The following is a 25,116-nucleotide window of genomic DNA, read 5'->3' as shown; positions in this document are numbered from 1 at the left end:
TGCACATGTCCAAACCAACGCAATCTCAACTCTCTGACTTTGTCTCCCAACCGTCCAACTTGAGCTGACCCTCTAATGTACTCATTTCTAATCCTGTCCATCCTCCTCACACCCAAATCTTAGCATCTTTAACTCTGCCACCTCCAGCTATGTCTCCTGCTTTCTGGTCAGTGCCACCATCTCTAACCCATATAACATAGCTGGTCTCACTACTGTCCTGTAGACCTTCCCTTTCACTCCTGCTGATACCCGTCTGTCACAAATTACTCCTGACACTCTTCTCCACCCATTCCACCCTGCCTGCACTCTCTTCTTCACCTCTCTTCCACAATCCCCATTACTCTGTACTGTTGATCCCAAGTATTTAAACTCCTCCACCTTCACCAACTCTACTCCCTGCATCCTCATCATTCCACTGACCTCCCTCTTATTCACACACATATATTCTGTCCAATATACATAATTGAATATATACATATACATATATGTATACGATCCAATATACATAATTGAAAAAATGGTTTTCACTTGAGCTTTTCCACTATGATTAGGGGCTGAATAAATTATGATAGCCAAAAAGATCAGGGGCATACCTCCATTCTTGAACATTCCTGAAAAAATTTCAGGTGCTGGATGCAACAGATAAGGGCCTGAAGCCTCTGAAGAACCGTAACACCCAAGACCACTGGTCCTCCATACGTCTGGCTGTTTCTTTAGGTATACTCCAGTTGACTCCCTTATCCTAAGGACATGTCTTAGGTTGATTGGTTGATGTTGGTGACTGAATGCGTATAAGGCTGGTTTCCTGCACTGTAGCCAGTGTTACTGCAGAAGGCTTCAGATCCTTGTCACTATTTATGGAATAAGCTATTTAATAAAATGCAGGGATGGACTTTTCACTAAAACCACACAAGTTAAAGCACAATGCAAAATGTTCAAATAAAACAGAAGAAAATGTAGAGGGATGATTAAAGTCCCAGGAATAGTTTGTGATTACAGTATACTTTGTAAAACAAAATGGGTGACACAGACAAAGTGCTGGGGTCCGTGGTTGGAGCCCCATTTAACTGAGGGTCAACGAAAATTAAATTAGACCGCAACGTTAAAATCTTAGCTTCCTCAGCCAAACATACTGTAAATGCTCATGAAGACATTGATCTGTCTCTTTCTGTGGCAGGTTCCTTACTGAATGCTGATGTCTGATTTGTTCTGTTCTTAAATAGCTGATGGAGCAGAAGGGGCAAGACGTTCGACTTGGAAGGAGAAATTACATCACTGGTCTTCCCAGTTTTCTTTGTTCAATCTAAATGCAAAGAAGGAAAGGTTATTAGCTCCAGTGCCACACCACTCTCAAAACCCATTGTTCCCAGCTATTTTGAGTCCAGAAGACACTCTCTAGACAGGCAAACTGGTATCACTTAACAACAGGGAAACATATAAACAAGGGCAACACTGTGGCGCAGTGATTAGTGCTGCAGTCTTACAGCTATACCATCCTGGGTTTGAATCCATCCTTGCCCAGTTACTGTCTCTTTGAATTATACACATTTTTCATGTGTCTGTGTGTTTTCTTCTCTGGATGCTTTGAATGTTAACCCACAATCCAAAGACATCAATATTTGGTTTAACTGTTTGAACAAATGTGGGGATGCTTGAGTGGGCTAAACAATGGGATTAGTTCTTGCTTTCCTCTTTATGCTGCTGGGGTGAACTACAGCCCCCTGTAACCCTGAGTTTGATTAAGAGGGTTTGATAATGGCCACATGAACAAACAAATTTATGCATGTAAAGTAGTTATTTGTTTACAGTAAGAACTAATCCACAGCACAGTTTATGATGAATACAGTAAATAATACACAAATGAATATTCCAATAATTTATTTTTTTCCATTTTAAAATTGTTAAAGCGTATCTATTTACAATTATATTTATACCCTTTTGTGTTCTTCCTTCTTTGATATTTGGAATGAAAACAATGAACATCATTACAATAAATTAATAAACTCAACAGAAAGAGTACAAATGATAAAAGGTGAAAGTAATCCATCTGAAAATTCTGAAACTAATGGAGGACAGTCAGATGGGAAATAAATGATGAGAATGAAGGCACAAATCCTAAAATGAATTAGACTGAAACTAATGAATATTGAAAAGACCTGAAGTGGACTTGAAGGAGGGAGAGGGAGGAGGCGAGGGAGAAAAAAGTGAAAATCAATTCATAGAGGAGCGAGGGAAATGCGCAGAGGGAGGATGCAACGGAGAGACGCAGAAGGTAGAGAGAGGGCTTCTCCAGCGGGATCTCTCAGGTGAGGAAGGCTGTGCGAGGAAGCGGACTGAGAAGAGCAAAACTCGCGGCTTCCATCACACGATCCTTTTCAGAACTCAAGTTCATTACTGAAGTGGTTTTCTAAATGACAGACGACAAGTGGACTCCCTGTTGATTGTTGTGTTGTGAGTAAGGGGAATAAAGCGGGGACGGTTGGCAGAGAATGAGCTACGGGCACAGATGGAGAAGATTGTGCGTATGCAGCAATGAATGTTAACATTATGTTAAATAACCCAAAAGTATATACTTTAGATCTAGATAGATAGATAGATAGATAGATAGATAGATAGATAGATAGATAGATAGATAGATAGATAGATTGTAACCGCAAGTTCACATTGTGAAGACGGTAGGGTGTCGCAGGGGTTAGCACTGATGCCTCGCAGCATAGGAGACTGGTCCTGTTACATTCAGAGTGTTTGTTTGTACGTTTTTTCTTGTGTCTGTGGATTTTTCTCTGAGTATTCTGGTTTTCCTCCCACATCTCAAAGACAGACTTGTTAACTGTATTGGCGACTCGAAACTTGGTTTGTACTTGTACTCAAAAATGATTCGAACGATATGTTGCAACTACACAACTCAGTAAAACTGCCTGCTTAATATCGGCATGTTTTATATTAATTTCTAGTACAACCGAAATAAATTTTTTATGAGTCACGGACATATAATTTATGTGGAACGTGAATGAATGTATTTGCTTTAACAGCATCAATCACAGAAATGATATATTGCAATTACCCAGTTACCTTAGGTTGACCTAGCTTAACAAGTATGTTTATAAGCTTTACAAAATACTTTTGGGGAACGTTTGTCATTACATAAGTTTAAATTGATTCAAATGAAAATAATTACGTTTGATGAGTTTACGTATGAAACAGTAACATTTTTGTTGAATGTCATAGCTCGATTCATTTATACAAAAATAAAACAAATAAACCTCATCGCCATAGAATCGCCAATCACATTCGACCGTCACAGACCCGCGTTGCCACGTTTCCCCAATCAGGTGATTTAACATTTATAAAAAGGGGGGTAATAAGCTTGCAGAGTGCTCTTTGCATAAGGCTAGTTGATTTGCATGAAAGGACCACATTGTTTGTAAATATATCGCAAAAGGAGTTTGGGGATGTTCATACGGTATTAGAGAAAGCTAAAACGTTTGTACGAATACCGTTGTAACTGCCAAAGATGTGTATGGTTATTAAATGGCTTTGGGCTTGTGTGTCTTCAAAAATCTGCCAAGCAAACTGCACACCTTACATCACTAAGGCAAGTAGATCGTCACCATATGAAGACAAGAAGCTTTCTTATTAAATTACAAAGTTATAACTGAGGATCTAATAATCTGAGCTTTTTAAATTCAATTTGGTTTGGCTTGATTTGTGCAGTTTACGAAGTACTATTATGCAGAAAAGCTGGTGTATAATAGTTTAGTTATGTGGTTGATTAAATCCAACAATGTATTATATTTAATAAACTTGTAATAACAAGTGGACAACGTTATATCTGCATTTTTTATTGATTAGAACTAAATAGTTCAACTAAATGAAACATGTGACATAGTTTTAATAAGTAGATCCAGCAAGTTGTTATTTGGAGTGTATTGTTCACAGTGACTGTTGCCCAATTCAGGATGTTGGTTCTGCTTTGCTTCCATTGTTGGGGGAACTGCCTCTGAAACCCACAATATTGTAATTATTCATAAACACTTCATTGATCAGGGTGGCACGGTGGTGCAGTGATAGCACTGCTGCCTCGCAGTAAGGAGATCTGGTTCGCTTCCTGGGTCCTCCCTGCATGGAGTTTGCATGTTCTCCCCATGTCTGTGTGGGTTTCCTCTGGGTACTTCAGTTTCCTCTCACAGTCCAAAGACATGCAGGTGAGGTGCATTGGCGTTCCTAAATTGTCCCTAGTGTGTGCTTGGTGTTTGTGTGTGTGTGTGTCCTGAGGTGAGCTGGCACCCTGCCTGGGGTTTGTTCCTGCCTTGTGCCCTGTGCTGGCTGGGATTGGCTCCAGCAGACCCCTGTGACCCTGTGTTAGGATATAGCGGGTTGGACAATGACTGACTGACTTCATTGATCAATAGTAATATAATTTCTCCATTTTAAACGGAAGTGAATCTGACTTTTCATCATCTCCTTTGTGAGTTAAGGCTAAGAATCTGCACTGGTATCTGTACGGTTCGAATCCCTGTTACTGCCAAAAGAGATCCTGCTCTACTGAGCCCTTGAGCAAGGCCCTCAACCTGCAATTGCTCCAGGGGTGCTGTACAATGGATGACCCTGCACTCTGACCCCAAGGGGTAGGTGAAAACTATCCATCCATCCATCCATCTATTATTCAACCCTCTATATCCTAACTACAGGGTCACAGGGGTCTGCTAGAGCCAATCCCAGCCAGCACAGGGCACAAGGTAGGAAACAAACCCCCGGGCAGGGCGCCAGCCCACCGCAGGACGCACACACACACACACACATACTAGGGACAATTTAGGATCGCCAAAACACCTAACCTGCATGTCTTTGGACTGTGGTAGGAAACCGGAGCACCTGGAGGAAACCCACACAGACACGGGGAGAACATGCAAACTCAACGAAGAGAGGACCTGGGAAGCAAACCCGAGTCTCCTAACTGTGAAGCAGCAGTGCTACCCACTGCACCACTGTGCCGCCTAGGCAACAACTAACACATTCTTAATACAAGAAATTGTATCAGGCAAAATAAAGAACAAAAAAAGTAACCAGTTACATATACTGTATAGTATTAAAAATAAAATTAGTTTTTACAGCCTTTAAACTAGACGGTTCTGTACATTGACAATGAAATAAAATGTTCAGATCTCTTAAGCCATGTTGTCTCAAGGAGATGCTGAAGTTGCCCTTGTGGTTTGGGTAGTGTGGTTTGCCAATTTATTGAAAACATCCAAGCATAATCAAATTCCAGAAATGCGGCATTTTGAACAGAACATTTGAGCAGACCATTTGCAGCATTCTGCTCACAAAAGACATCTTACTATATGCAAATAACCTTTTTATACAATTATAGAATTATTTGTCAAGAAAAATAACCCAAAAAAATTTAAAAAGGCCTGAAAATTATTATCATATATCACGTCCCAGCCACACTTATTTTTCTTGAAGGGCCCTAAAATAATGAATTGGGTGGCATAGCTCAACCATTATAAATTGAAAACTATATATGAGAAAATGCTTTTCTTTAAATAATAAGTTGATAATCTGGGGTATTATTAACTGTGTAGAAAAAGGCAATTCCCCACGATTTCTAGAGGGAGACAATCCGCTGGATTTGTTTCAATTTAAATTAAATGTGTTAATGTGACAACCAAGAGATTTATGTCAACATTGTTAGGATCAGAAGACAATTACAATTTTGAGCTAAATAAATTGAAGGTAGCTGCATGAAGAAAACAGTTCAGCGCTGTTCAGATTTTAAATATCCTGTAAAAAAAATTTTACTGTTTAATAATAATTCTTTGCATTTATATAGCGCTTTTCTCACTTCTCAAAGCGCTCAATAATTGCAGGTTAAGGGCCTTGCTTAAGGGCCCAACAGAGCAGAGTCTCTTCTGGCATTTACGAGATTCGAACCGGCAACCTTCCGATTGCCAGTGCAGATCCCTAGCCTCAGAGCCACCACTCCGCATAGTAGGCTAATCATTGAGTTATGATGCCTGAATCATTGTGAGTCTATAAGGCTTGTTTTCTTTTTATTCACCAGACTTCTTTCCTACAATATGACACTTTCTTTCTTTCTTTCTTTCTTTCTTTCTTTCTTTCTTTCTTTCTTTCTTTCTTTCTTTCTTTCTTTCTTTCTTTCTTTCTTTCTTTCTTTCTTTCTTTCTTTCACTCACCTCCACTCCAGGTGACTCTGACTCACCTGGATAAGGAGGGCAGACTTCTTTTAACGTTGCCCCAGAAGTACTCCCAGTACTTTACCATTGGAAGCACTTCCAGGTCAGACAGATGAGGAGAGGAAAGCTGCACCCCAAGAGCTCCCTCCAGTGGCCCTTGAAGTTCCCAAGAAGGCTACCTACTCCAACTACAATTCCTATACAGTTATGTGGGAATCCAGACTGGAGTAGCACCACTGGAATGCTGCCATTAAACATACAGGTGGAACATACTACCCTGACAGGCAGCCATCCATTGCCCATGCATTGTATTGGTGTCTCGGCAAGGAAAGGTACCGCCAACCATCCCAGTCAGGTTGCCTAATCAATCCATCCATGAGTTCCTCTACACCTTTTATATGTAAATAAGTGAATTCAGTCATTTTAAAATTTTAACTCAAATTCATTGCTGTTTAGTAAGAGGAAAACAATCCATATTTTTCTTGTAGGATCTAATATCAATAGTGTAATGAACAGATACTCCATGTTGCACCTTGACTGTCATACATAAAATGTTGCTCTTATACAAGACTACACACGTCTGAAACCTTGAACGATATTAACCCCTTTTCCCTTCTTGTGTCTCAAACAGATATGTGATGTAGCTGTATATGCAGACTAATAGGTGTAGCTCTTCAAGACAAGGTGTCTTTTTAGATTCTTCCCAGCAATGCCTCGGCAACTCCATTTGTTCACTGTGCTTCTCTGTGTCACTGTGATTCATTCAGACAGTTTAAGGATGACAGCTTCAAAGAGTGAGAAGGTAAGTGACATGGTAAATTCTTCTTAATGACATGTCCAAATGTAGGTGTTAAGCTACCTGCAAATCATTTGGGGAGTTAGAATAAGACTGACATGAAAACAGTGGATGGAGAGCTGTCTAGCCGCATACACTCTTAAAAACTTTGGCTCTAAAATGGCACTTTAATGAATTGTGTTGTTTCTCATAAAACTATCGCTTGACAAATAGCAATTTCATTCTAGAAAGGGTTCTTTGCATAAAAAATTGATAATTTTTGCTTTGAAAATGTAGTCAAGAAGGAGTAAGGATCAGGTCCAAAAGAAATGTTGGGACACTAGCCAGATCATCCCATTCAATTCATAAACAATAGAAAACAAAACAAACATGCATTGGCATTGAACAGCAGAAATATAGGCTATAGCCTTCTCAAATTTACAGTCGTGGCCAAAAGTTTTGAGAATAACACAAATATTAATTTTCACAATGTTTGCTGCTTCATTGTTTTTAGATCTTTTTGTCAGATGTTTCTATGGTATACTGAAGTATAATTACAAGCATTTCATATTCAATGGGATTAAGGTCTGGGGAGTTTCCTGGCCATGGACCCAAAATTTCGATGTTTTCTTTCCCAAGGCACTTAGTTATCATTTTTGCCTTATGGCATGGTGCTCAATCATGCTGGAAAAGGCATTGTTTGTCGCCAAACTGTTCTTGGATGGTTGGGAGAAGTTGCTCTCAGAGGATGTTTTGGTGCCATTGTTTATTCATGACTCAGGATCAACAAACCACCAGTGCAGAGCTTGCTCAGTAATGGCAGCAGGCAGGTGTGAGTGCATCTGCACCCACAGTGAGGCGAAAACTTTTGGACGATGGTATGGTGTGAATTCTCTCCAAGAAAAACATCAGGGACAGACTGATATTCTGCAAAAGGTACAGGGATTGGACTGCTGAGGACTGGGGTAAAGAAATTTTCTCTAATGAATCCTGTATCTGATTGTTTGGGGCATCCGGAAAAAAGATTGTCTGGAGATGAAAAGGTGAGCGCTACCATCAGTCCTGTGTCATGCCAACAGTAAAGCATCCTGAGACCATTCATGTGTGAGGTTACTTCTCAGCCAAGCAATTGGGCTCACTCACAATTTTGCCTAAGACGACAACCATGAATAAAGAATGGTACCTAAACATCCTCCAAGAGCAACTTCTCCCAACCATCCAAGAACAATTTGGTGATGAACAATGCCTTTTCCAGTATGATGGAGCACCATGCCATAATGCAAAATTGATAACTAAGTGAGTCGGGAACAAAATATTGAAATTTTGGGTCCATGGCCAGGAAACTCCCCAGACCTTAATCTCATTGAGAACTTGTGGTCAATCCTGAAGAGGCGGGTGGACAAACAAACACCCACAAATTGTGACAAAGCATTGATTATGCAAGAATGGCCTGCCATCAGTTAGGATTTGAACCCAGAAGTTGCTTGACAGCATGCCAGTGTAAATTGCAGAAGTCTTGAAAAAGAAGGGACAACACTGCAGATATTGACTCTGTGCATAAACTTGATGTAATTGTCAATAAAAGCCTTTGAAACTTGTGAAATGCTTGTAATTATACTTCAGTATACCAGAGAAACATCTAACAAAACATCTAAAAACACTGAAGCAGCAAAGTTTGTGAAAACCAATACCCGTGTCATTTTCAAAACTTTTGGCACAGCTGTACAAATTCTGCTCATTTGAGCAGGTGTTGCTTGGAGGAACTCTGTCTTTTGGTTGGTTCAAAACCAAAGTGAGACACCTCCTTCCAGACAAGTTCCAGGGTTACTTGGCTTTATACGAATCTGGCCGGAAAGGGTGGGGTCAGTTGTCCATTATTTGGCTTCTTCTCAGAGCTGTGGAGGAAAAAAGAGATGACAGTGCCCCCTCTCATCCTGGACTGGTATTACATACCTCTGATGAGCCTGAAAGGCGATTTTCTGATGCGCATTCATGACAGTGATATGTGGACAAAACAGAAAGCTTTTATGTTTAACTGGCTAAGTAGCAGGATACTAACAGATCAAGAAAACCTGAATTTAGTCTGTGTTATTGTATGTTGCAAAAGTCCTTTAAAAATCATGAACAAATTGGTATTTCACAAATCTGGTATCATCTATTCAAGGTTATTTATGGAACCTGTTACGGATCTAAATAAATACTGTTAAGGTTTTTTATGGAACATTAATGTGAATGATTCTTTTATGAACCAAAGATGGTTCCCTATGGCATCACTCTGAAAAACCACTTTGGCACCTTTATTTTTAAGAGCGTAGTTGTCTTTGTGATAAAAGACCAAGCCCCCTGGTGCATGCCTTTTGCTGATGAAGTTGTGTTGTGTAGCACCAGGAAAGAGGAGAAGACGTTAGGGCAATGGAGAATGGCTTTGGAAGACAGAGGGTTGAAGATATGTAGGAAAAAAATACACGAGGTTCACTGATGATCAGGATTCCGAAGTTAGCCTGCAGGGAAAGCTATTCAAAATAGGGGATAAATTTAAATATATGGGATCAGTGGTAGCCCAAAATGGAAAATTAAATGCAGAGATAACCCATAGATACAGTGTGCATGAAACAATGCAAGAAGGTATCAGGAGTATTGTGTGATTGAAAAAATTAAGGTGGAGTTTAAAGGTAAGGTTTTCAAGACAATCATAAGACGAGTAGTGATGTATGAAGCTGAGACATGGACAGTAAAGGGTGAGCAGTAGAAGAAGTTAGATGTGGCAGAAATGAGAATGTTGAGATGGATGTGTGGAGTTACCAAAATGACAGAGTAAGAAATGAGAAAATCAGAGGTACAACAAACGTGTGAGGGATATCTAAGAAAGTACAGAAAAAATGGACTGAAGTGGTATGAAAATGTGATGAGGAGAGACAATGCATGTGTGGGCAATAGAGTGATGGGAATGAGAGTACAGGGGAAGAGAATGTGAGGGAGGCCCAAGAAGAGGTGGATGGATAAAGTAAAAGAAGATCTGAAGGGAAAAGGCTTGACTGAGGAGGAGGTGCAGGACTGAGCTGTTTGGAGAAGGTTGATCAAGCACAACAACCCCACATAGAAGTGAGATAAGATGAAGAGGAAGAAGTAGAAGATGTTCTTGTGAGAGTAAAGATACATAACAGCATAGAGAACAATGAAAATGTGTATTCTTAAAAGATAAAAAGAAAAAGAGAGAAAATTAATCTATGTCAACTATTACTTTTACTTTGTTCTCACTGTAGAGCCATTTGACAATGGAGAAAATCACTACATATACCAGAGAGCAGCAACATTTGGCATATTAAAAACTTTTCTATATAGTATATGGAAAATATTGCAAAATGGCAGTTCATATACACCAAGTAGTCTTTTTTCTATAGTGCCCATCATAGCACAAATATTTTACAGAGCAAATAGGAATGCATTTCAAAGTAACAAGATCTTATATGTCATGATAAATTGTGAAGAAGCAGACTGCATAGTCTCACCTTAAGTAATAATGACATGGCAGCAGATAGGAATAGACTGAAAGCATGAAATGACAATATAGCAGAGTTAGAATCAGTATATCTGCCTGAGAATAAAAAAATGAATGTCCAGTTAATAATTTCCATTTGTTTTAGAAATTAATGAATACTACAGTTAAAAAATCTCAATTGTTTTAATTTTCTTCCATGTATATGTTGGTTTTACTCAAGGTGCTCAAGGTTTCCCCCCCACATCCTATAGTGACATAAGTTAGGCTAACTGGTGATTTCAAGCCCACCTTGAGCTTATTGAGTGTAGGTGCATGTGTGAGTGTCTCCTATAATCGTGCCCATTGATAAGGAATACAGTACAAGGGATTGAAAATGGCCAGTTAGTTACAACTAAAGATATATAAATTCTAAAGTCAGTGGAAAATCATAGAGACAAAATATCACAAAATAAAGGGTAAGAGAATGCCTATCAGCATGGCAGTATCAAAATGTAACAGAACAAAATGCATCTCTAGCTTTGCAGTGATGGAGCCAAATGAACTTACTAGGTAGATAATAGAAGAAAGTTCCAGAAATTTGGCACCTTTTTGCAGAATGAACATACCCTAAGATCAATAACAGTGATGACAGTGTCTTATACAGTTTAGTTTAGATGAAAAAGTAGTCTGTGACATTGGATTCCAGGAATCAGGAAATAGTAGTGTCTTTGAAAATGGTTTTTACTTACTTTTAGTTTTTAGAGCAGCATGCTGATCCTGTGGTAGCGCCACTGCCTCTCAGTAAAGAAACCAGGGTTCACATCCTGGTTCCTCTCTGTGTGCAGTTTGCATGTTCTTCTTGTGTTCACATAGGTTTACCCTCACAATCCAAAAATTTTGCAGGTTAGGTGGATTATCAATGCTTACTTGGCACTAGTGTCTGTCAGTGTGTTCACCCTGCTATGAAATAGCACCTTGTTCTGGGGTTGTTCCTGCCTACCCTGCATACCTTCTCAAGATCAAACGTACTTTAAACTTGGTATAGATTTTATTGTATTTATTGCCTTTCAAATGAAACCCCATGACATAGAAAACAAAAATACAAAGCAGCTGAGGATAACAAGGATGATTTCAACATAACTGAAATCAAAGAGAAATACAGGAAGTGAGAGCCTTAAACCATGACATAAATGATTATAAGGATTAAATTGGAGAGCTCTGTACAGTCTGGTATAGCAGGGTTATTTTAAAAAATGACCAAGTGTAGCCCATCAAGTGGTTATGGTCACAGTGAGTCAGCACTCTAGGAGCAACCTTTGCAGTCATTTGGAGCCTATTAATTCTCATTCTCAAACCCATTTAATTAAATTCAGGGGCTCAGTGAAGTTGAAGCCTATCCTGGCACTGGGCACAAAGTAGGAAACAGCCCTGGATAAGTCACAGGGTCTACTGACTCACACCCCCATAATCACATTCACTCTGGACAAATTAGAGTCATCAATTTATTTAAGACAAGCACTTTTGAGGATGTGGGAGGAAACCCTCATAGACACAGCAAAAACCTGTACGCTCCACAGAGACAATGATTGGATGCAATATTCAAATCAAAGATCTGATAAGCAGAAGCTCTGCCCACTCTGCCACTGTACAAAGATAAAAGGACTATAAAAAGAAGAGAGGAATTAAAGGTAAAACAAACTAATTTGATCTCTGTGATACGGTGAGCGTACAGATGACGCAATGATAATTGCACCAGCACAAGGCGATAATACCTTTGTAACACTACCTGTTGTATTCTTGAAATTTTGCTCTGTTTAAAAACTTACTGACAAGAATACTCTGCTTTATGTTGCTGCAACATCAGAAAGTGTGGAGTGGTGATTGGCATTAGTTGGGGCAGAAGATCTGTCAGAAATGCCATCTCCTCAATTCCGATTGTTGATCATTTACTGGGTTAGTAATACAGAGTGAGAGTTGTGTTAGATTTATCTTAGATCACAAGGTAGTTCTCATCTTTCCCGCACAGTACAGAAATTAATTTTGCTGGATAAACCATGGACCCAGTTAGACTGTCCTTCTGAATCCATCACGTTTCAGTCTTATAATACTAGAAGAGTTAGCACAATGACCAGCAGTGAAGACAGAATCATACTATCCCATTGTCCATTCTCATCTTCCCTTCTATTTTTTTGCAATCCAGACAGCCTGGCAGTAAGCTTGCCCTCCTGCCTTACTCCCATCTCACACCCAGATTCTAAATCTGATTGTTGCACAGCCAGTTTCTCTGGCTGGTTCTTGGCTGGCTTTCTTCTTTTCCATCCTCAAAGGGCCTCCTGTCCACCACACCTTCGGAGAACGTGATGACACCTGTTTGTTATTGAACAGTCAAACTCAGATCCAGTTGGGGAGCACAGATGTGCTATTGGCAGGCACTACAAAGGCTTTAGCATGTAAACCCAGACATGTGGTACTGTACAATTGAAATAAGCTCTTTGGCTTCTACTTTTTTGCTCTGAATTAATCTGACGATGGGGCCCACTCTAAATGTTTTATTCAACTGGTAAAATAAAAGAAGAAAAACAGAAATGAACCATGTGGAAGTGTTTTAATGCCAAAGTGTAGTGAAGAAATGTCACTCTCTCATGCCAGACTGGTTACTAAGCTGATGGGCTCCACATACCCCTCCTCAGTGCTTGCCCTTGACATTCTTGTTCCACACATCACATGGGTTTATTATCGCTTTTAGTTAAAATCCTGCCTGTAGTCTGAAATTCAATTTACAAGATTCTCTCAGAGTCTTGGCTCACATAAACATCTGCTAAATGCACTATTTGCAAATTAAAAGCAAAGCCCATATGTCGATGCTTTCTGGGAAGTGACAGATGAGCCAACAACACATTTCTCTACTGAAGGATTCAGATGTCAAGGGGCAAGACTCATTCTACCATTTTTCTCTTTCTCTTCTGGGACAGTTGCCTATAATTGATGGCCTTTGTAATGAGATGCATAGAGTGGGAATGTTATGTCGATCTAGCTAAATATTAGTAATATTATTATTAATATTGTGTTTGAAAGGTGACTCTATCCATGGGACTTACAAGATTATAACACACGATGTTTGCCATATATACTCTATGTGGTCAAAAGTGTATGCTCACCTTTCCAAATTTTTGAGTTCAGATGTTTCAGGTGTATCAGATCAAGCACACTCACGCCGCCATGCAGTCTCTATTGACCAACACTTGCAGTAGAATGGGTCATACTGAATAGCTCAGTTACTTTAAATGTGGCACTGTCATAGGATGCCAACTTTGCCACAAGTCATCACATTACATTTCTGCAATGCTAGGTCTGCCCCGGTCAACTGCATGTGCCGTTACTGTGAAGTGGAAGCATCTAAGAGCAACAATAGCTCAGCTATGAAGTGGTAGACCGTGCAAACTCACAGAGCAGGGCCACCAAGTGCTGAAGCACAAAAGAAATCACCTCTCAACAGATGCATCACTAACAAGAGAGTTCCAAACTACATCTGGAAGCAACATCAGAGCAAGAACAGTTTGTCGGGAGAATCATGAAATGGGGATCCATGGCTGAATGGCTACATTCAAATCTATGATCACTGTGTGTAATACCAAGCTTTGGTTGGAATGATGTAAAGTATGCCATCATGGGACGCTGCAACAATGGAAATGTGTTCTCTGGAAGGATGAATCACTCTTCACAATCTGGCAGTCTCTTGGACGAATCTGGGTTTGGCAGATGCCAAGTGAATGCCACTTTCTAGTCTACATGGTGCCTTCTATAAAGTTTGGTGGAGGAGGGATAATGGTATGGTGCTGTTTTTTCAGGGTTTTTCCTAGGCCCTTTGGTCCCAGTGATGAGTGCTGTTAATGCTGCAACATGCAAAGACATTTTAGACAATTGTTCACTTCAAATTTGAGGCAGCAGTTTGGGGAAGGCCCTCTTCTATTCCACCATGAACATGCCCCTGTGCACAAAGCCAAGTCAATAAAGACCTGATTTGGCACGTTTGGTGGGAAGAAACTTCAATGGTTGGCAGAGATCCCTTAACTCCTATTGAATACCTTTGGAATGATTTCGAACGCCAGTTGTGGGCTAGGTCTTCCCACCCAAGATCAGTACCTGACCTCACAAATGTTGTTTTCACTGGTTGAATACAGATTCCCACAGACACGCTCTAAAATCTTGTGGCAAGCCTTTCCAGAAGAGTGGAGCCACAAAGGGGGAGTAATTCCATGTTAATGCCTATGGTTTTGGAATGGGATGTCCAACAAGCTAATGTAGCTGTGATGGCCTTAGGAATACTCAGTGAGCAGAATTCAGGGAATGAATATGTGATCTAAACCACACATCAATGATTCTTAACTTTTTTCACACTCTAATCTCCTTTGTACATTTTTGAACACTTGGTGTCCCTTTTCCTGTCCTTCTTTGTAAATATCAAGTGCACACACTGCAATATCATTCTGATTGTAAGTGAATCAGATTTTTGGTTTTCCTTTATGCCCTTTTTAGGTTTGGCTCCTACCTTGTGTCCAGTGTTCTCAGGCTTGACTCCAGACCCCACAATCCTGAACTGGGAATAAATAAGGATGGGTTTCCTCCTGTGAAGTGGGAGTGTGTTTAAAATTTTAAAATTGGTTCTGTCCCATCAAAAAATCCTGCCTCTGTAAACCTTTACTATAGATGGACGGTTGTTGTTGTGATTGGTAATACTTTGAAAATCTTTTGTGCTGTATTCATTATTATTTTTGAAGGTGATAATGTGGGTAGGATTACAGCATTCCTGTTAAGCTTTGGTAATTATGTAAATTTTTATATTATTAGATTTTTGTTTTGCTGCAATGTCATTTTGTTTTTCCTATGAATGCCAACATTTTGATTATTGCAATGTGCTGCGTGGTTCTTGGGGTTGTGGTTATGGAGATTGCGTGTTGTGACACCATTGGTGTGACACTAAATGGCTAGCACTGTAGATCCTATGCATTGATGACTGAAATTAAATTAGACAAGTTAGTGTATATCATAGTTATGTGTTTGTTGCAACTAATTGCTGCTCTCAACTTAGACTATGAGTTTGGGTTAGCATTCTGGAAGTCAATTTCCTAGTTTTGAATTTCACTACATTTTAAAGACTTAAGTTCCATCTCTTGATCGTTTCTATATTATTCTTCTGCCTCATGCTTGTTAGGCATTACACACGTGGACACAGTTGTTCTGCCTGCAAGGCTGTCAGTGTCAGAAAGGGAAAGAGTGAAGTAGGCAGGATAACAGGTATGAGACAGTAACCAGAAAGACAGATCTTTGAGACAAACCAAGAACTGAAGGATGTAAGTCAACAGAGTGCCACGTCATAAGCAGAGAAATTCAAGTATAAAGCAAACATGAATACACAAAGACAGTCCCAGGTTCAAGTAAAGGATGTTTTATTACACAATACCGCAGTAAACACAGGCATACACACAAGTTTCTTCTTTCTTTTTCCTCCTATCCTCTCTCTACCACCACTGCACTGCTCTCCTCCAGTCAAGTGTTACCTTCATTTCTCCCGCCTGGAGAAGGCAATATGGTCCCTTATATTGAGGACCCGGGAGCAGGACTGTTGCTTGTTGGAAGCACATCCAGGTCACACGGAAGTCCCACATAACAAGGAATATATCTCCCTGTAGAGCCCTCTTGTGGCACCCACGGACTCAAGCAGGCATTCCCTGCTGGTTCACGAATGAGATCTGATATTGAAGGCCACTGCCATCTAGTGATTGGGGGGAATAAACATCCCCCCAGAAACAGTTCTTACCTGACCTCCCCTTCTATCCTGGCCAGGGATGGTGCTACATATATTTCTGGTTGGGACTCCTGTCCATTTATCTGAGGCTTCCCTCCTGGGTAAGGAACCTTCATCTCCTTCATCTGGGATGTCCATCCATCCCCCTGGGGAGCATTTCTCTCTTTCGGCTGGGATGCCTGTCCGTCTACTCAGGGCCTCCCATCTGGGTAAGGAACCTGCCCTTCTCCTGTTCGGGATGCCTGTCCATCCCATGTGGCACTTATACTGTTTTTAGAAATTTTGAATGATCCTCCAGAAGTTAAAGGGGATTTAAATACCATCACAGTTAGAGATGTCAGAATAGTGCAACTTCCAATATCAACTTGTGATTACATCTAGACTACAGGAGTTCAAAATGGCATTGTTATTAATTAATTAAAAAACTATATAAAAATATGAGAATGAAATAATAATCCTCAAAGCAAGGGGAGCCTTAAATTTAATACAAGAAAAGTTACAAGAAGAGATGTCTTATCTGTTTCAGGCAATGACAAGACTGAGAAGGCAGCAGCTGGAAGAAGAACGCCTGAGACCTTACATTGGCCGCGTTGAACCTGGTAAGATAAGAGGTAGATAATTAACATGATGGCTGTGTAAACCTGCTGCACAGAATTTATTTAGAATTTAAAACAGCACAGTACTATGCCTACAAGAAATTTAAAACATCTGTTTTAAAGCTCAGGAAATTCTTTTCTTTAAACATTTTTCAGTAGGGATAGAGGCTGTAACTCTTCTGTGTGTTTGATTATTAATGCCATGTTTGGCTGGCTTTCTTTTAAAAATTCTCAGACGTTACTGATGTGTTACAAGGCTTTTTCAAGATTCAGTCTTCATGGAGTAGAACAGGAAAAACAGTTATTACAGTCCTAGTCAATATTCAGTCATTTAAAGCCCTTCAGGTCTCTTCAGCACAGCGTGAATGATAACTTCAATTCAGTCGTCTGCTAAGCTTCTGCTGATAAAGTGAGACCAGTAAATTCAGTCTAAATAGCAGAGACCAGCCTATTCCATTTGGCATCGGCTCATATTGAGCCATCCTTCTTAGTTCAAGTCACGCATACCTTTCAGTTGATCTGATACTGTCAAGTGCTGATACTTTCTTTAAGAGCAGACCTTTTCATTAATACTTTATAAGAGTTTCCACACTGAACGGCTGAGCTCTTCTCATATTACTCCTACTGTTCTTGACTTTTCAATTCATCTCACACCATTCACACCAAATATTTAAGTTAACATGGGAGTACTCAGACCATATATTCCATTCCATGTCACATTATCCCATCCTTACCTTTCAAATGCTCTCCTAATGCTCAGATCAGCTATGGGGAGAATGTGCAAACTCCACAATGGTAGTGACCAGCACTGGAACCTAAGTACCTGGGACTGTGAGGCAGCACTGCTAACAATTGAATTAGTGTGCTGCCGTAGCTATTGAATCATCCAATTGAAGTTTTTAGTTAAACTCAGACATTAGTTGTGATTAAATAACACATACCAAAATCAATCTTAGGGCACTTTATTTAGAAGACTAATACCACCTCTAGACACATTTATTAGTCTCTAAATAATACATGAACAAAAAAAGGGGATTTTCAATTACTTAAGGAGCTGAATTGCGGGTAAGAAAAGCTGAGGGCCAAACATTTTGTATTGATGAGATTACTGTCAGCAGTTTCACTAAGGTAAGCATGCACCTTGTTCTTTAAGGGGGAATGATTATTATAGGAAATGTATCATTATTTTTTAAAATTATGGCAAGAAGCAGTGCAAAACAAAAATTCTTCTTGAAATAAAAGAGAAATACTACAGTTTGTGTTATACTGTGTAAAAATCTATCTATCAAAAGATGGCACACATGAGCTGGTGTCCCTGCTGTGATTGGCCCCATCCCTAGACAGGAGGCCAATACAACGGAGAGAGAGATCTGAGGAGGCTCCATATCAAGGCTGTATGCTTCCCTGACCCTCTAGATGGCAGCATCTAGCTATCTGGATACCCGCAGGGAATGCTGGAAACTGTAGTCCACTGGGGCAGCCCTGCTGGGATCCATGGGTGCCACCAGGAGGTGCTGTAGGTAGTTACGCGCCCTACTTTATGAGACTCCCTTATGACCTGGAAGTGCTTCCAATGGGCAGTAACCTGGCAGCAGAAGTACTTCTAGGTCTTCAATAAAAAGAAGCTCACTGCCTTGTTCAGGTAAGTCGAGTCGGGAGAGGAGCTGAACAACTCTTGCCTGTGAGAAACAGTTGAGGAAGAGAAGAGAGCATTTGCGGCTGCACAACATATAAGAAACATTTTTGTAAGGTATTGTTGTTAATAAACCCTTGTATTTATACTGGGACTTTTGTTGTTGTGGTTGTGTTTGGGGTTTGGGGTGTTGCAACGCCCCCTACTAGTTACAACTGCCACATAAACTGTGGAAAAAACACCACCTCAGAATGAGAGAATGATGCAGCAGAGCCTATATCTTCTTTTAATATGAGGCAGAATGGTTGACTTGCTCAAAGTGAACATATTAAGTGTGATGGGAATTAATTTATTGACACTACACGTAAAACTAATGCTAACATGAACTTGATGTTGGTCAGCAAATTTAGCAATGCAAGACCAATCAGTTTTGTGCCAAATACAGTATGTGCATCACTGGTGACTTATTTAAGCAATTAAGAAACCTTTAGTAGAGGAAGACTCTTATGAACCTGTCAGGCTGGTATATCTACACTCTGATTTACTTTAGTCTGGAACCGTCCCAAAGTTTGTTAAATGTATTTATAGATTATTCATTAATTATGTATTCATCGATTCATTTTCTTAAAATGCTTAATCCAGTTTAAGGGTTGTGGTCACGCTAATAGCATCAGGAGCATGGCTATGGTTCTCTGTATGAACTTTTACTTCATACGGAGAACCATAGATACATGGAATAAGATAACAAGCAATTTAAATACCCAGCAGAACTATCAATACTCGACTTGATGTTATTTTGGAAGACTTAAGTGGATGGGAATGGTGAGTTTTGTTGGGCTGAATGGCCTGTTCTCGTCTAGATTGTTATAATGTCCATCCATCCATCCATTTTCCAACCCGCTGAATCCGAACACAGGGTCACGGGGGTCTGCTGGAGCCAATCCCAGCCAACACAGGGCACAAGGCAGGAACCAATCCCGGGCAGGGTGCCAACCCACTGCAGGACACACACAAACACACCCACACACCAAGCACACACAAGGGCCAATTTAGAATCGCCAAAGCACCTAACCTGCATGTCTTTGGACTGTGGGAGGAAACCAGAGCGCCCGGAGGAAACCCACGCAGACACGGGGAGAACATGCAAACTCCACGCTGGGAGGACCCGGGAAGCGAACCCAGGTCCCCAGGTCTCCTAACTGCGAGGCAGCAGCACTACCCACTGCGCCACCGTGCCGCCCATGTTACAATGTCCTGGAATAAATTCTGGATGTGGCACAGTCACACATGCCCTCACTCAGTCATACAGGGCCATCTTAAAGTTACTGATTAAATTAATATGGGTGAATTTCGGATGAAGGTGGAAAACTCAGGTACAGTAAACATCACAAAACCATGTAAACGCTACAAAGCCAGTGATTGGACTAACAGTAGCGATACTAGTAGTTCTAACCAGTAGTCTTCTTTAAATATGTAATAATTGTCTAAGGTGATCATTGGACAGTTCGATTGAGTGGCAAAAGTTAATTTGTTTTGTGTCTTATATATGAACTAGCAAAATACCTGCGCTTCGCAGCGGAGAAGTAGTGTGTTAAAGAGGTTATGAAAAAGTAAAGGAAACATTTTAAAAATAACGTAACATGATTGTCAATGTAATTGTGTTGTCATTGTTATGAGTGTTGCTGTCATATATATATATCTATAATAATAAAAGGCAAAGCCCTCACTGACTGACTGACTGACTGACTCATCACTAATTCTCCAACTTCCCGTGTAGGTGGAAGGCTGAAATTTGGCAGGCTCATTCCTTACAGCTTACTTACAAAAGTTAGAAAGTTTTCATTTCAAAATTATACGCGTAATGGTCATAACTGGAACCTCTTTTTTGTCCATATACTGTAATGGTAGGCAGCAAGATGGCCGTAGGAGACTGAGTTGCGTGTCGCGTCATCACGCCTCCCACGTAATCACGTGAACTGACTGTGAACTCAGTATGTAGAAAAGAAGGAGGAGCCCCAAAGAGCGCAGAAGAAAACATTCATTACACAATTGACAAGGCAGCAAAACAATAAGAAGCGAGTGAGTGACGCATACAAGCATCTTCATAAGACACGAGGTATAAAAAAGCACGGTGTAAACCGTAAGTCTAAATTAACTTTATAGAAACGCTCCCGCTGCTGTTTGCAATACCATATTCGCGAGATACAAGTTTAATGAGAAGACACGAGGTATAAAAAAGCACGGTGTAAACCGTAACCTTAACTTTATAGAAACGCTCTCGCTGCCGTTTGCAATGCCATATTCGCGAGATACAAGTTTAATGAGAAGACACGAGGTATAAACGACAGTTTGCATCACTTTGTAACAGAGTTAAAATTGCTGTAGCGAGAAACTTTTAACTGCTGGGTCTTAGCTAACATTAAATAAACCCGTGGACATCGCAACATCACACAAGAGAGTGGCTCACGTGAAGTGACTGAACGCAGCAGGAGTGATCACTTGCATTAATCAAACCTGTTCAAAAAACACATTACACAATTGATAAGGTAGGAAAAGAATATGAAACAAGGCACGGTATAAACCGTAACTTTAAGTTTATAGAAACGCTGCCGTTTGCAATACCATATTCGCCCCTGCGAAGCGCGGTGATTTTGCTATATATATTAAACTATTTCAACCATTGTATGATCTGCTTCTCGCAACTGAAAGAGGGCACCATGGCAGAAGTTAGCCGACTTGCTCACCAACCACAAGCGTTACCTGGTAGGTAACCACCCATACAATCAGATTGTGAATCAGACTACGAATGCCTGCAATGTAATTACCCCGATCTACATGCTGTCAAATGAACGAACCTCACACCGTGGCACAACGTTAGGGGCTTCGCCTCTACGTCCGAGGATCGATTCCCGTAAGGGAGTGCAGTGACTGTGTACTCCTGATGAGCCCACAATTACGGCGAAACACGTGTCGCATACTATGCATCTTCAAAGCACAGTGTAAACAGTAAGTTTAAATTGAGTTTATAGAAACGCTCCCGCTGCCGTTTGCAATACCATATTAGATGACTTTGTAACAGAGTTAAAATTGCTGGAGCGATAAATTTTTAACTGCCGGGTCATGTCGCCTGTTCTTGGGTAGGTACACCAAAAAATTTATACATTTATGCATGTAATGGGCAAACAAAAAATTTACTATACCCAAAAGCACTACAGTAGTACTCAATGTATCTTTACTTCTTAAATGTTAATGTTTTACTGTTTAATAATTTATACGATTCTTATATGTTATTCAGATTCTTTTATCAAAATACCAGTAACAGCGCACTCCACGATAACGTGGAGTGAATACACTTGACATGACCATTCATAGTATTTATCCTCTTTCTCTGTACGTTTACCATTCGTTTGCTCAGAGGTTGATGCGCTTGCTGCTTAATGAGCAGCTCTTGACCCTAGCATCCCGCTGCTTCTCTTCTTTCGTCGGCATCTTTTCCCGTTAAAACTGATTTCTTTTAAAACTTAGTATGTTTTCTTTAATTTTTCAGTTAAGCTGGCACTTAAGTCTTCAATCTGCCTCAAGAATGATTAGCGAAGGTGGTAGACAATGAAAACGTCAGCCGTACGCATCCGCCACGCACGCACTGGTGCGCGCAGCTGTGAGTTGATTCTACAATAAAATAAAATAAAGATAAAAAGAGTAATAACTTGCACCACCGCTATTCAATTACACTTGCCTAACGCCTCTCCTAAGGGGAAATACTGTGGGATCTGGACATCCGTCAAAGCAGCAATCACAAGCCCGATTACAAAGCGGGAAGCTGTGATTTGTCGTCTCCCTCCCATGTAACAATCACAGCTCGTGTTGCAACGCACTATGTATGTATATGTATATATGTGTATGTGTGTGTATATGTATGTGTGTATATATATATATATATATGTGTTCATATGTGTGGGAAAGCGAATGGTAGACGTGACGTAGTATCTGTGTACCAAATTTCAAGTCAATAGGTGAAACGGTTTGCGAGCTACAGCTCATTTAAAATCCTGGACAGACAAACTAATAGCCACGGTACTGTTTTATAGAAGAACATTTTAATGTTTAATAATTTATATTTATATGCAATGTGCTTCTTATATATTACTTCATATTCTCAAATGATAATGATGTTAATGTTGTTTATATTGATTTCTATGTTATTGTAAGTGCTCTTTATTTGTGGAAAAATAAATTTGGCAATTTAACTTATTTTATACATACATTTTATTTTTTTCTCTTGCACTCAGTCAGCGAATCCACTGGCTAATCAGCTATATATATATATATATATATGTATGTGTATATATATATATATGTGTGTATATATATATATATATAGATAAATAGATATATGTGTATGTATGTAGATATACAAATATGTATATATATGTATATATGTTTATATATATGTAGATACACAAATATGTATATGTATATATATATGTATATATGTGTATATATATATGTAGATATACAAATATGTATATGTATATATATGTATATGTGTCTGCATGTGTGTGTATATATATATATATATATATATATATATATATATATATATATATATATATATATATATATATGTATGTGTATATATATGTTGATATATGTATATATATATGTGGATGTGTATATGTATATATTTATGTATATACACTATGTTTATGTATATATATGTTTACATAACCTCTTTAACACACTACTTCTCCGCTGCGAAGCGCGGGTATTTTGCTAGTATATATATATATATATATATATATACACATATACACATATATTATATATATACATACATATACACATATATTATATATATATATAATATAATATGTGTATATATATATATATACATAAACACATATATTATATATACATATACACATATATTATACAGTATATACATATACACATATATTATATAGCAAAATACCCGCACTTCGCAGCAGAGAAGTAGTGTGTTAAAGAGGTTATGAAAAAGTAAAGGAAACATTTTAAAAATACCGTAACATGATTGTCAATGTAATTGTGTTGTCATTGTTATGAGTGTTGCTGTCATCTATACTAATAAAAGGCAAAGCCCTCACTGACTGACTGACTGACTGACTGACTGACTGACTCACTCATCACTAATTCTCCAACTTCCCGTGTAGGTAGAAGTCTGAAATTTGGCAGGCTCATTCCTTACAGCTTACTTACAAAAGTTAGGCAGGTTTTATTTCGAAATTCTACGCGTAATGGTCATAACTGGAACCTGTTTGACTGACTCATTCATCACTAATTCTCCAACTTCCCGTGTAGGTAGAAGTCTGAAATTTGGCAGGCTCATTCCTTACAGCTTACTTACAAAAGTTTGGCAGGTTTTATTTCGAAATTCTACGCGTAATGGTCATAACTGGAACCTGTTTGACTGACTCATTCATCACTAATTCTCCAACTTCCCGTGTAGGTAGAAGGCTGAAATTTGGCAGGCTCATTCTTTACAGCTTACTTACAAAAGTTAGGCAGGTTTCATTTCGAAATTCTACGTGTAATGGTCATAACTGGAACCTGTTTTTTGTCCATATACTCTAATGGAGGAGGCAGAGTCACGTATCGCGTCATCACGTATTACGCCTCCTACGTAATCACGTGAACTGAAAACGAGGAAGAGATTTACAGCACAAGTCAAACGCGGGAACGAAGGTAAATGACGTTAATTGTTGACTGTCTTTTAATACTGTGTACTTGTTGAGTGTCTTTTAATACTGTGTAAGCATACATATTAACACATGTGCAATTAAACGTGTGCATTTACGGGGTGATTTCTCAGGCTTAAAATCTCGCCTTTTATTAAAAAGGTAAATGCAAACTCTTTTCATTCTGAAGGGCACAAACCACGTTAGATTTCAGCCGTTAAACGCGCAAAAATGTCAGTACACCAGATAAATAAGCGCAACATATTATCAGTTGTATTGTATGCTTACAATACATATAGAAATGTGTTAATCGTTAACTAATATTATGGGATGGTGTTTTTCGACTCGCACTTTGATTTAAACGATTGCATGTCTTGGTGGGTTTGCGTAGCTTATTGTCAATATCTTTACAGCTCTTTTTAAGACTTAATTTAAAAAGGTTTTCTTTTCTTCTTAATAAAAATTTAAAAGCAGTACTTCGCCGGTGCGAAGCGCTCACTTCACTCCCTTACGGGAATCGAACCTCGGACGTCAGCGCTAGAGGCTAAACCCCTAAAATTGCGCCACGTTCGTTTATTTGACAGCATGTACATCGGAGTAATTACATTCACGGCATTCGTAGTCTGATTCACAATCTGATTGTATGGGTGGTTACCTACCAGGTAACGCTTATGGTTAGCCAGCAAGTCATCTCGAAGTGATCACTCGAGTGAACGCAGCTTCACAAAAAAAACAGATCCTTAACAAACTGTTATTGCTATATTTTCCCTCAATTTTAAAAGGTTTTCTTTTCTTCTTAATAAAAATTTAAAAGCAGTACTTCGCCGGTGCGAAGCGCGGGGATTTGAGCGACTGATGCATACAGACATATTCATGAGTGCAGGTACTTCGGAAAGAAAGCACCGTGTAAACCT

At 39.4% G+C, this 25,116-nt stretch overlaps 1 protein-coding gene across 1 annotated transcript in view; it reads left to right on the top strand.

Moving 5' to 3' along the window:
• Positions 1 to 6,980: 6,980 nt before the first annotated feature.
• sparcl2 (SPARC-like 2) overlaps positions 6,981 to 25,116 on the top strand; it is a 54,777-nt gene continuing 36,641 nt past the window's right edge. Inside the window, exons 1-2 of the mRNA XM_028792542.2 lie at positions 6,981 to 6,999; positions 16,783 to 16,855. Of these exons, the coding sequence (XP_028648375.1) occupies positions 16,786 to 16,855 (70 nt within the window). The 5' untranslated portion in view covers positions 6,981 to 6,999; positions 16,783 to 16,785. The remainder of the gene's footprint in view (positions 7,000 to 16,782; positions 16,856 to 25,116) is intronic.

This window comes from Erpetoichthys calabaricus, chromosome 2 (genome assembly GCF_900747795.2).
Source record: "Erpetoichthys calabaricus chromosome 2, fErpCal1.3, whole genome shotgun sequence".
Lineage (NCBI taxonomy): Eukaryota > Metazoa > Chordata > Cladistia > Polypteriformes > Polypteridae > Erpetoichthys > Erpetoichthys calabaricus.
The sequence above is the reverse complement of the archived record's forward strand: the minus strand, read 5'-3'. Positions and strand labels throughout refer to the sequence as shown.